The sequence below is a fragment of the Caretta caretta genome, chromosome 6 (genome assembly GCF_965140235.1).
Source record: "Caretta caretta isolate rCarCar2 chromosome 6, rCarCar1.hap1, whole genome shotgun sequence".
NCBI classification, from domain to species: Eukaryota; Metazoa; Chordata; order Testudines; family Cheloniidae; genus Caretta; species Caretta caretta.
Window position 1 is genome coordinate 108021 of NC_134211.1, and position 12765 is coordinate 120785.

The following is a 12765-nucleotide window of genomic DNA, read 5'->3' on the forward strand; positions in this document are numbered from 1 at the left end:
CCGCGCTGCCCCTTCTCCTCTCGGTCCACCCAGGCTCATTGTGCGGAGGGAGCCAGCGAGGAGACCGCTCCGGCCGCGTTCTGCCCGCCCGCCCCTCCCCCGCGGCCCGCGCGCGCCGCTCGCCAACGGCAGCTCCGACCGCCTCGCGCCCGCCCTCGCTCGCGCGCGCGCGCCCGCCCGCCGGGTGGCTGATTCGCTCGCGCCCGCCCCGCTGGGGTTGACCGGGGCCGCGCCGGCGCCGCCATGTTGAAGCAGCCGCAGCCGCTGCCCCCGCCGGGCGGCCCCGGGCCCCAGGCCGGGCCCCCGCCCGCCCGCAAGGCCCCGCCGCCGGGGGCCGCCCCCAGCCCCAACGGCAGCCTCAGCCCCAGCGGCGGGGCGGGGCGGGCGGCGGCGGCGGCCCCGGGCGGGGGCGGCGGCGGCCCCGGAGGAAGCGGCGGCGGCACCAGGTAACAGCGGGGCTCTGGAGGGAGGGGGTCACCCCTCCTCGTGCGCGGGCCGGGGGGGCCGCCGGGAGGGTCCCGGGACTGCGCGCGCCCGGAGGGGGCCGCGCGAGCGTGGTGCTGATTGGCCGGTGCTGCAGCCAATCCCCGCCCGGCGGCGCGAGGGAGAGGGAGACCCCTCCCCAAAGCTCTGGCGGCGCGGGGTTGGGACCCAGGCGTCCGGGCTGCCCGCCTGGTGAGCCTGTGGGGCCCCTGGCGGGGGCGCGGGCGCGGGCGCGGGCCCGGGGGCGCGGCAGTTCTGTAACTCTCTCTCCCCGTGGTTTGTTTCAGGGGGCAGAGCACAGGGAAGGGGCCTCCCCAGTCTCCAGTAAGTACCTGCGGCCCTGCCTAAGGGGGGGGGGGAAACCTCATGCTGGTCTTCCAGGGGGGCCAGGCTGTCTGTTGCACTGACTTCCTGATCAACAGCCTCTTCTCCTCCGCAGCAGCCGGGGTGGCTGGGCAGGCCCTTCCTCTTTCTTGAGAACATGGCATGGGCTGGGGATGGCTTGCGCTGGCCTCCGCTAACGCCTCGGACAATATAGTCTCCATACTGCTCTTCCCAAGGCCTCCGCTGGACTTTCCTGGCATTTCTTACTGTCTGCATTGTAGTGGCAATGCAAGTTTAGATGTTTCCCAAAAGCGTGTGCTAGAGAAGAGAGGGACCTGACCTGCCACCCAGCACTCTGACCTTTAACTGCTTCCCTGTGGCCCAGATCATAATGAGTGTGTCTCTTAGTTTTTTGGTAGCACTAGCTTCCCTTGGATCTCAAGGGACACCAGTGTGACAGGGGTCCGCAGTGAGCCAGCCAGTTCCTTTGGGGCCTGGAGCAAGATGGAGCCAGACGGGTGTCATTCCTCACCCCCTGAGCCAGTCAGTCCAGATTGGAACTAGTGCCCTCTGGAGGGGGAAAGTCCCATATCTCCTGAGCCAATTTATTCCTACAACCCAGGGCCAGATTGGAACTCTAGAGGTGAAAGGTCCCATAATTGCCTTCTCAATCCCCAGGGGGTATCTGCTTTTAAATTGGTCCCTCCCCTTCACTCAAAGTATGCAGCTGAACACCTCCCCACTGGCTTCCCATCACTGGGAGGGCGGGGTGTTCGGCTCTGAAAAGCTCCTTTAGAAGAGATGTTCTGCTTCAGGTTCATGGTCATGATGCCCAAATCTAGTCTGCTCTTGTCCCAAGCCCAAGGATGTGTTCTCTGGTTCCCTGAAGTTGGATCCTCTGCCTTGTGTGTTGGCAGTACCAAATGCTGCAGCCAGAATCTACCCTCAGCAGAGCTGTTGGCTCAGTCCCTGTAGCGGAGCGGGGGGGCGGGCATGAGGCACAGCTGCATGGGAGTTGCAGTGCTTGTGGGAGTACAGAGTCGCTAGTGGGACTGTGACATCCAGCTGTCTCTCTCTCAGATCCACCTTGGAGGAGGTTTCCCTGCAGTGCTGTCTCTTCCCTCTCACTGGGCCATGTGCTGGGGTTGCTGGGTGAGATTCTCTGGCTTGGGTTACGCAGGAGGCCAGACTGGATCATTCTGGCCTTAAGATCTGTGAATCCTTGGATTGGGTCCTCCTGGAGAAGAGGGGGCAGGCTCACTCTGGGCCTGCTGGTGCAGATGGGGTTGGCATGAGCTCAGGGCTCCAAAGTTTGGGGGTCGTTCAGGACCCAAGCCTGCGTCTCCACACAGCAGCATGTGGCTGGCCCTGGAGTCGTACCCCAAGCATGCCCTGTAACTAGCATCACCGAGGTGATCGCTGTTAGCACACTACTCATCCTGGTAACTGCCCTGGCTCCTAACACGGGCGCTGAGGGTGGTGCGTACAGGGGAAGCCTAGGGGATGAAGGAGGTGTGTTCACTGCTCCTTGTTGATGGGTTCATCTCACTGTGTTAATGACAGGTGTTCGAAGGTGTCTATAACAATTCTCGAATGCTGCATTTCCTGACGGCTGTTGTGGTAAGTCCTGTCAGTTCCTGCTCCAGTGCTGAGGGGGATGCCTAGCATGGTCCATTCAGGAGCAGGCTGTTGCTAGGGTCTTGGGGGCAGGGAGGAGTTTCTGACTGGCGGGGTGGGTGAGGGGAGTCATACTGTCCCCTCTGTCAGAAACTCCCTGTTCCCAGCATTGGCCTTTGGGTTGGGAACCGGGGGGAGGGGGGGGGGTGTCATCCAGCAGGGCATGTCTGGGGAGGGGGGATCTGGGGTATTTTCTGCTGGGGGGTGGGACTGGGCCTGTGGGAAGAGAGAGGAAAGGAGCAGCAGCTGTGTTGGTGGCAGGGGCAGGAGGGATAAGGAGCTGAAGGCCAGGCTGGCACTGCAGATTGGGTGATAATGCTGGCTGACCCATGCCTGCGCTCATCATCAGCGTGTCGAAGTGCAGCACGCAGCATCCAGAAACGGGTGTCTGTGCAGGAGGCCTGAATTCCCCCCACCTGTGTGCCACTGTCCTCAGCGGGACTGGGGAGAGGTCACTGGCTGCTATGTGTGTCCTGTTGTAGAAAGAGATGTTCTTGGGGGTGGTCTGGGAGTTTCACAGCCAGAGGTCTCACCCCATCCCAGTCTGCAAGCTGCCCCTGGGCTCTGGCAGCTCTTGCCCTCACAGTGGGTCACAGTGGTGGGCCCTCAGCTGAGTGGTGCTGCCTGGTTTAGGATAGTACGAGCCTCCGGAGTGCTGGGCATCCGGGAGCAGCCGTGAGTCTAGTAGGACCGTGTGTAACAGGTGCCCATGAGAGTGTGTGCTGTTTCCCAGCATGATTCACTTCGGGCATCTTCTCTCTTTTCAACCGGGGGGTGAGCAGGGAGACCCTGGGAGCTGCCGTGGGAGTGGGGATGGTGTGAAGGAGAGACAGGTTGTGCTCTAGTGGAGGGGACCTTGGACCCTGTGGTATGTGCTTCCCCAGCCAGTGCTAAACTCTGGCTCTGTCCCCAGGGCTCCACGTGTGATGTGAAGGTGAAAAATGGCAGCACCTTTGAGGGGATTTTTAAAACCCTCAGCTCTAAGGTAAGCATCTGGGGGGGTAGTGAAATGCTGGGGTCCTCATGGCTGGCCAGTTCTCTGGGAAGCAGGAGGCTGACTCTTGAGACAGAGCACACAGTGTCAGAGTTCCGTGGTGAACATCTGGGGTCGCCCCTGGGCAGTGGCAGGGCTGGCTCTTAGGACATGGCGCAGAGCATCTAAGCTCAGTGATTAACATGTTAGTCCTGGTGGAATTCTGCGCCCAAAAAAAAAAATTAAAAATTCTGTGCACAATATTTTAAAATTCTGCATATTTTATTTGTCAAAATAACACAATATAATTAAAATACCTTTCCTGTCAACAATACAGACAACAGCAAAAAAGATTCCCCCAGGAGTAAAGAGTTAAAGAAACCCCTACAACAACCCAGTTCCAGATTGGAGGGCTGGAGGGAGCTGTGTCATGCCCCCAGAGCCCAGACACCCACACCCCCTTCCCCCCAGAGCTGAGCCACGGGGCGCCCCCCAGCCCAGACACCCCTCATGCCAGAGCCCAGCCCGTGGGACACCCCCTAGGCACCCCTCCCCTCCCCCGAGCCCAGCCATGGGGTAACCCCCAGCCCAGACAGCAGTCCCTCCAGAGCCTTTAGTCCCCCACAACTTCTTTACTGTCTCACCGGGGCACATGGTGTGGTGCAGCCGTGCCCTTCCTCACACATTGCCAGAGCTGGCTGGGTCGTCCCAGGCACTCTCCAGTCCCTGCAAGAATGGGGATCAAAAAGTATCCAGCCCAGCCAGGCTGGGTGCTCCAGTCACTGCAATCTGGGCACTGCAGAGCCCAGTGGCCCGAAATTCTGTGTGGAAAACAGGAAATTCTGTATTCTGCAGTGGAGCAGAATTCCCCCAGGAGTAACCGTGGGATCCTCCATGACAGTGGGAGGCTGGCTCCTGGGACAGGGCACAGAGCATCTGAGCTCTGTGGTGAACATGTGGGGTCCCCCATGGCAGGGGAAGGCCGGTTCTTGGGGCAGGGGTGCCGTGTGCAGTAATGGTGGCTGTTTGCAGTTTGAGCTTGCTGTGGATGCGGTGCACAGGAAGACCCCGGATCAGCTGGTGGGACCTAAGCGGGAGGACATCGTGGACACCATGGTCTTCAAGCCCACGGATGTCATGCTGGTGCATTTCCGCAATGTTGATTTCAATTACGCCACCAAAGGTAATGCTGGCCCTCTGGATGGGGCCTGTCCCTGCTTGGGGCTGGGGGGTCACCCAGAGGGGGTGGCAGACCTTATGGCCCATTGTCTGCTCCTAGACAAGTTCACGGACTCTGCCATCGCCATGAACTCCAAGGTGAATGGGGAGCACAAAGAGAAGGTGCTGCAGCGCTGGGAAGGAGGGGACAGCAACAGTGATGACTATGACCTGGAGTCTGACATGGTAAGAACCTCGCTCCTCCTTGCATTCAGGGCCTGGGGTGTGGTGGGCAGGGGTTAGGTTGGGGAGAGGGCTCTGGGGTACCCAGATCCCTTCTGCTGCTTGGCGTTCAGCGCTGGGGGCTCTGCAGAGCCTGTATCTAACACTTGACCTTGTTGCAGTCTAATGGCTGGGATCCCAATGAGATGTTCAAGTTTAATGAAGAGAACTATGGAGTGAAGACAACGTACGACAGCAGTTTGTCCTCCTACACGTGAGTGTGGGCCTGGGCTCTGTGTGGGAGGCAGCTGTTGCTCATGGGGAAGAACGTGTGATTCTTGGGTCAGTGCCTTCGTATCAAGCTACAAAGGCCAAAGGGGCTGCCCCTTTCGAGAAGAACTGCAGTACCACACAGGGCTCTGTTGAAAGAACAAGGGTGTTGCTCTCAGCAGTGAGGGAATAGTCAAGCTCAGGCTGGCTTTCATTTAAAGTCACACCTCCGTTGGAAGGAGTTTGTTCACTCTTGTTCCGTGCAAAAATATAATCCTTTTCCAGCGTGTTTTCTTTGGGGATTTGTCTAGTCCGCCTTTCTGTTTTCCTGGGCCAATGGTTCTCAACCTATTTACCGCTGTGGGCTGTATATGCAGTTGTATGTATGTTGTGGGCTGCATCCACACAATATATATACTACCTATATGGACCTGAGGATGTGAGATGGGCCGTATTGTATACCGATTGGGCCACATGTGGCCTGCAGGCCAGGGTTTGAGAAGCACTGCCCTGGGGAGTCGGACACTCTTTCCTTTGTCCTTGTGGGCCTTTCATATAGCAGAAGGGAGAGAGAGAGATTAGAATAGGAACAGGTGGTTTTAAACCCACAAAAATGGACAGGGGCAGGGGGGTGTGTGTGGTGGGAGGGGGTGGCTCAGGTCGGAGGACCTTGGATAGAGCGTAGGGCAGGCTGGGTGCAAACATAGAAGTTGGAACTACCTCCAACTCCTTTTCTTTAATTGTCTTCATCTGAAGGTGGTGTCCCTCTCATGTAGATTTTTTTGGTACAGAATTTCCTAAGAAAATGTCCAGATTAAAAACTGTTTGGTAAGAAAATGTGTCTGGATGCATCTGAACCACAAAAGTGACCAAGTGTTTGTGTGCACGTCCCTGCAGAGCCCAGCCTCGCTCCCTGTGCACCTGCATGTGGTTGGGGTGCAGCTCTCCAGCATCCCACACAGACAAGTGCTGTGTAGCTCTTGGTTCTGGAACTGCTCAGTGTGGTTCTGGGTGAAAGCAACTCCTTGCTCATGCTTGCTTTTCATTGTCTAAAGCCTGTCAATCTTCAGTTCCGAATTGCCCCGGGGCTGGCTTCTGCTCCCAAGTATCTGCTTCCTCCCTTGTCCGGTGGCTGCACCACTGGTACTCATGCCCAGCCGGGAGGCTGCTTTTTCCACGTTGACAGCATGCAGGCTGATTTTCATCCTCCTTGTACTCAGATGGGCAAACCAATTCCAGAAACAGGCTTCCTCCAGTGGAGACCAGAGCAGCAATTGCCACCCAAAAGGGGGGGCTTCAGACAGCCCTGAGCCACAATGGCATCCTGCACTGCTGTTGGGAGGGTCAGCTGGCACTGAGGCCTGTCTCTGTCTGTCCCTGTCCTAGCGTTCCTCTAGAGAAAGATAACTCGGAGGAGTTCCGGCAGCGGGAAGCCCGGGCGGCCCAGTTGGCCCGGGAGATTGAGTCGAGCCCCCAGTACCGCCTGCGCATTGCCATGGAGAACGACGACGGACGGACGGAGGAGGAGAAGCACAGCTCTGTGCAGAGGCAGGTGTCTGGCAGGGACAGCCCCATCTTGGCCTCCAGGTGAGAGAGGTGTATGCACACATGTGGGGTGGGGTGGGGAGGGTGTGGGAGCCTATGTAACACCTCTCCCGTCTGTGTCTGCAGGGAGGGCAAGTATGTCCCGCTGCCACAGCGCGTCAGAGAGGGCTCACGAGGAGGCGTCCGGTGTAGCAGCTCTCGGGGTGGGAGGCCAGGGGCGGGGTCCATGCCTCCTCGGGGCAGTGCGCACCATCCGGACAGCAACTCTAGTCCCGTCCCGGAGCAGCGAGGGATCAATGGAGGTGAGATCCGGGGACCTACCTGAGAGGCTTCCTGGCGTGGGCTCCAGCAATGCCTGAGGCTGGTCTCCAGTGCCCTCCAGCCCAGAGTTCGCACACCACTCTCTGGGAAGGCCAGGGACTATGTCCAAGCTGCTGCACCTGCCCTGTAACGCCCTCCTATGCTTGCTTGCTTTCCAGGACCCTCCCGAATGTCTCCGAAGTCCCAGCGTCCCATCCGGGGTGCCAAGACCATGTCTTCCCCGTCAAGCCGCCCTGTGGAGGTCTCGGCAGCTCCCCCTGCAGGTAGGGGATCTTTCTGCAGGGCCTCGCCTATGCTCTGATGGCTAGAGAGGGGTCTGCAGCTGGAACATTCGCCCCAGTCACTGTTAGCCTGGTGGGCAGGAGAAGCGGCTGAGGGTTAACCTGCAGGGCCCTTTTGGAGCCAAGGGTGGTGGTTTATAGAGTCTGAGAGCCCTAGTTTGTGTAGTTGTCCCTGTGTCTCTCGTTGTGTGTGGGGGGGATCAGGACCTATGTTCTCACCCCATCTCTAACCTTTCTTCCTGCAGTGGGCCGCATGTACCCTCCTCGCTCTCCCAAGTCTGCCTCAGCCACTCCAGTCTCTTCCCAGGATTCTTCGGTGGGATCCGCCGTGCCAGCAGCACCTGCATCCCCGTCAGAGGCCAGAACTGGCCTGGAGTCGAGTGTTTCCCCAAACCCCCCTTCTCCCAAAGTAGCAGCCCCCGTGCCAGCCACTGCTGTTGAGGGTAAGGCCCAGGGAGCAGCATGGGGTTTCTGGGGACTGTTGTGGCAGCTGTGAGGAGATGGGCCTGGGGAGCTGTGCTGTGGAGCAGGGGTTGGGTGTGGGCAGGGTGGTGTAATGTGTTAAGGGATTTCATAGAATATCAGGGTTGGAAGGGACCTCGGGAGGTCATCTAGTCCAACCCCCTGCTCAAAGCAGGACCAATCCACAATTTTTGTCCCAATCCCTAAATGGCCCCCTCAAGGATTGAACTCACAACCCTGGGTTTAGCAGACCAATGCTCAAACCACTGAGCTATCCCTCATTTTCCCCTCCCAGGGAAAGAGGCTCCCACATCTGTGGCTAAAGATCCTGGCAGAACCTTGGAAGTGACCGGATCATGTGAGCTCAACAAGGCAACCAACAAAGGTATGTGAGTTTGGGAGTCAGCACTGACAGGGCCGGGCCCCCAGCCACCCTGTGAAGCCTCTGAACCTGGTGTGTACCCCTGAGGGAGACTGTTCCAAGCTTCCACTTCCCAAGCGAAGGGACCTGGGGAAGGGACGCAGGGGCCTGCATCCTCCTGTTGGGGGTGTCTTCTGTGATCTGTCTCTCCCATGGAAGCATAATCCATCTGTGTTGGCAGAGCTTCAGTGATGCTGCAGGGTTGGAGTGGGGGGTTGCCCTGTGCCTGGGGGCACCCTGAGGCTGCAGCAGCCCCTCAGCTCACTCTGTGCTGTTCTCCACAGCAGGGCTGCAGAATGAGCAGAAGCGGACCCAGCTGGAGGAGCTGCGCAAGTTTGGGGCCCAGTTCAAGGTAAGGCCTGGTGACCGCAGGGAGGACGGGGGGAGTTGGCGTGTCTGGGCTGGGCTTACCACCAGTATCTGCCTCCCCCACAGCTCCAGCCGAGCAGTTCCCCAGAGGCCAGCCTGGAGTCCTTCAGTGCCAGGCCCAAGGAGCCTCTGGAGGGCAAGGAGAAGGCCCTTGAGCCAGGCATCTGCGAGGGGCCCGAGCAGGCACCCGCCGTGAGCATGGTGCCAAAGCCCAGTGGGACCAGCCTGGAGCTGCTGCCAGAGAGTGGCAAAGAGGAGAAGGGGCTGTGTGAGGTGGCCGAGCAGCAGGTGGCCAGCCCCCCGGGCAAGGGCGAGCCCGAGGACAAAGAAGAGGGACCTGTGTCCGAGTGAGTCTGCAGTGGAGGGCCTGGGGGGTTCTCACTGGGGAGTGGGTGGGGGCAGGTTGGATGGGGACGCTGAGCTTTCCAGGGTTTTTAACCCTGATTTGTCCTGCACTGGTTTCAGGCAAGTGAAGAAATCGACTCTGAATCCCAACGCCAAGGAGTTCAATCCCTCGAAAACACTGCTCTCCGTGGTGAGTGGTCTGGGCTGGGGGGAGTGGGAGCCCCATTGGCTCCAGCGGCTGCTGGTCCTCCCCATCACTGGTGGGGATCTGGCTGGGCCCCATGCTCAGCTGCTCTGTCTGCTTCCAGAACAAGTCAACGAGCACCCCCACGTCACCGGGCCCTCGCGCCCATTCCACTCCCTCCATCCCAGTGATCACAGCCGGCCAGACGGGCATGTACAGCCCCCAGTATATTTCCTACATACCTCAGATCCACATGAGCCCTGCTGTCCAGGTGAGCCCCACCCCACCGCTGTACTGGGAGGAAGCTGCAGGGGTGTGGGGGGAGCAGGGCCTGTCCAGAGGGGTGCGGGGTTGGGGGGGAGCTGCAGGGATGGGGGGATGAGGGAGCAGGGTCTGTTGGGGTGGGGGCTGCAGGGATGGGGGAGCAGGGCCTGTCCAGAGCGGGGGCAACTGGGAAGGGTGTGGGGGATGGTGTGGGAGCAGAGCCTATCCAGAGTATGAGGGGGTGCTGCTGAGGGTGGGTAAATGGGGCTAGGGGTCCCTGTCCTCTGGGGGGAGCTCTCCTTGTTCTCAAATAATCACCCTACTGCTGCTCTCTCGTTGCAGGCACCCCAGATGTACCCCTACCCTGTCTCCAGCTCTGTGCCTGGCCAGCAGGGCAAGTACCGAGGGGCCAAAGGTGAGCCTGGCGTTTCCCAGTGTGGCATAGCAAGTCTGGCACCAGCTGCGCTGATGGGAGGGGAGCTGGCTAAAGCATGGGCAGAGCTCCCCTCCCTGGTGGCTGGGCCAAAGGGCAAGATTGGGCTGGGTGGGGCTAGCCTGGGGCCCCTCCCAGGGCAGCAGATGCTGATCCACTGGAGTGATGATGGGATGTCTGGGGAGAGGTGGCAGCAGGGACCATCGTGTGGGGCTGGAGGGGAGGGTCCCTCATCATGGGGTTGAGGCAGCCATATGGCCTAGGGGCTTCTGGGGTCCGTTTTGAGCAGCTGGCTCCTTTTCCCACAGGTTCCCTCCCACCCCAGCGCTCGGACCAGCATCAGCCAACATCCGCCCCCCCCATTATGCAGGCGGCAGCGGCAGCAGGGCCCCCCCTGGTAGCAGCTACGCCCTACTCCTCCTACATTTCCTACAACCCCCAGCAGTTCACGGGGCAACCCACCATGATGCAGCCTATGGCGCACTACCCTTCTCAGGTAAGGGCCTCGGGGAGGGGAGGGAGGAGCATGGGCAGAGCATGGGGGTGAGGTGAGAAGGGCCCTTCTGTCCCATTGCAGCCTCGGTGGGGCCATCTCTGGGCAGAGGGGTGAGTGTGTGGGGATGGTCTGTCTTAACAGCCATGGGGGCCGGCCCTTCCAGCCTTTGGGGACAGAGGGGTATGGTGAGGGGTGAGCACGCAGGGATGGTCCCTCTAACAGCCGTGAGGTATGGTTCTTCCCTTGCAGCCTGTATTCGCCCCCATGCTGCAGAGCAATCCCCGCATGATGACATCTGGCAGCCACCCCCAGGCCATTGTGTCGTCCTCCACGCCCCAGTACCCTCCCTCGGAGCAGCCCACGCCCCAGACGCTCTATGGTGAGTCTGTGGGCTGGGGCCGGGGAGCCCCGGGGGCTGGGACCAGTTCTGCTGCTCTGGGTCTGACTGGGTGTCTCTCTTCAGCTACAGTTCATCAGTCTTATCCCCACCATGCAACACAGCTGCACCCCCACCAGCCTCAGCCAGCCACCACCCCGACAGGGAACCAACAGCAGGCCCAGCATGCTGCCCCCAGCCCCGTGCAGGTGAGGGGGGACCTCCCCCAGGGCTGAGGGGGAGGGTAGTGGGGGGGGAGGGTTTGACCCCCTGACCCTGCTCACTACATTCCTGTGTCCTGGCGCAGCACCAGGCTGGGCAGCCGCCCCACCTGGCCGGTGCCCAGCAGCAGCAGAATCTGTACCACACAGCCACGCTGACGGCCACGCCACCCTCCATCACGCCAGGGCCCAGCGCCCAGTCCCCCCAGAGCAGCTTCCCCCAGCCGGCTGTCTACGCCATCCACGCCCACCAGCAGCTGCAACACAGCTACACCAACATGGCCCATGTCACCCAGGTAGGTGGTAGGGCAGCAGGGCTGCGGGCACTGCGTGGGCCCCACCCGCCCACGCTCATCCCCCTGCTCTCCCCTCCCGCAGGCCCATGTCCAGACTGGAATAACAGCAGCACCGCCCCCCCACCCCGGGGCGCCTCATCCCCCCCAGGTCATGCTGCTCCACCCCTCGCAGACCCATGGGGGGCCCCCCCAAGGCGGCGTGCCACAGAGCGGGGTGCCCACCCTCTCAGCCTCCACACCATCTCCATACACCTATATAGGACACCATCAAGGTCAGTGCTGGGGGTGGGGGGATGTCTCAGAGGCTCAGGACTGGTGGGTGTGTGTGATGGGCCAGGCTGGTACCAGAGTAACCCCCCACCCTCCATGCTGGCAGGGTGTCGAGGGGCTACCCTTCCTTCCCTGAGCTGGGGGGGCGGGCCTGTGGCAGCTCTGAGAGATGATGGAGGGTCCAACAAGTGGAACAGGCCTGCAGTGCTCATTGCCCCAGGAGATGGGTGTGATGAAGGGCATAGATGTAGCAGTATGAGGGGAGAGGATAGGGCCTGTTTGGCTGCAGGAGGAAGGAGAGGTGTTGTGGGCTTGTTTTTCCCATCTCCCTAATCCTGGGGCAGGGCCCATGAGGGGGGCTCGGGGTGGAGTGGGGTGGAATAGGCCACCTGGGTGGGTAGGTGGGCGGGCAGGTGGGCTGCTGCCCTGTCTCCCTGCTGGGGGTCCTGTCCTGCTTTGCTCACTAACAATCTCTGCTCTCTTTCTAGTTCAGTCTCACCCATCCCAGCAGCTCCCATTCCACCCCCCTGGAAATTGAAGCCTCGATTCCTGACTGTGAACTGAACTCCCAGCGCCGGCCCCTGCCCGGGATCCGGTTTGCTCCTTCTGCCCCCTTGTATGTGCCCCGGCCTGGCAGCTGGGCCCTGAGGTGGAGCCCCCAGCCTGCCCCTTACGGTGCCACAGCTGGGGGCGGGGCTTTACCAAGCACCTTTTTTGTTGGTTTGCAGAGCGCACAGCGGCAAGAGCCACCTGCCCCTGGCTTCTGGAGCCGCCATGGTTTTATTTTCTATTATTTATAACTCCAATCGGGCTGTTAAACAGAGCGTTGGGCTCCCCTCCCCTAGTAATGCGAACACAGGAGCAGACCAGACTGATGACCACCGACTTTTTATTACATAAAAATATTTAAAAAGTGGGAAAAAAAATAAAATAAAATTTTAAACTAACTCCATTGTGGGTGTTGGGGTGAGTCTCTGGGGGCTTGGGGGGGGGGGAAGAATAGCCTGGGGGGGGTTGGAGTCCTGGCTTCTGTTCTCTTCTCTCTGTCCCTTCATTTCTGCTGTGCGGGGTGGGCCCTAGCCTGAGCCTGGCTGTGAGGCGGCTATGCACTCACTGCTGATGATCCCTGTAAAGGAGTGGCTAAAAGTAGTGTGGGGCAGCCAGAAAGAAGCCTGTGAAGGGGGAAGTGAGATCTGCAGCTTCCACCCTGCTGCTGCCCCTCAGCTGGAGCAGGGGGTTGATGGCAGGACTCCCCCTCTTAGTGGCCTCCAGCTGCTCCTGGAAGGGGTGAAGGAGCCTGGGGCTCTGCACCAACTAGGGCCCTGCTATCCATGCTGGGGGGAGGCTTTTCCCTCCCATCCCATCTCTGCCCTG

General features: G+C 60.2%; 1 protein-coding gene across 10 annotated transcripts; it reads left to right on the plus strand.

Moving 5' to 3' along the window:
• Positions 1-228: 228 nt before the first annotated feature.
• Positions 229-12343, plus strand: ATXN2L (ataxin 2 like). 10 transcript variants are annotated; one of them, XM_048855429.2, is made up of 24 exons: positions 229-446; positions 771-807; positions 1888-1959; positions 2371-2427; positions 3398-3469; positions 4490-4640; positions 4737-4861; positions 5020-5111; positions 6494-6694; positions 6779-6954; positions 7132-7236; positions 7500-7697; positions 8012-8101; positions 8422-8489; positions 8573-8853; positions 8972-9041; positions 9160-9306; positions 9642-9714; positions 10041-10228; positions 10478-10607; positions 10692-10813; positions 10912-11121; positions 11204-11393; positions 11880-12141. In XM_048855429.2, exons 1-24 carry the CDS (start codon positions 244-246, stop codon positions 11927-11929), a joined length of 3108 nt encoding a protein of 1035 aa, XP_048711386.1. In that variant the 5' UTR covers positions 229-243; the 3' UTR covers positions 11930-12141. The 10 variants fall into 10 exon arrangements, with proteins under 10 accessions (XP_048711386.1, XP_048711385.1, XP_074985190.1 ...); XM_048855428.2 differs by having other exon boundaries at positions 11885-12141; XM_075129089.1 differs by lacking the exon at positions 11204-11393 and having other exon boundaries at positions 11880-12343.
• The last annotated feature ends 422 nt before the right edge of the window (positions 12344-12765 follow it).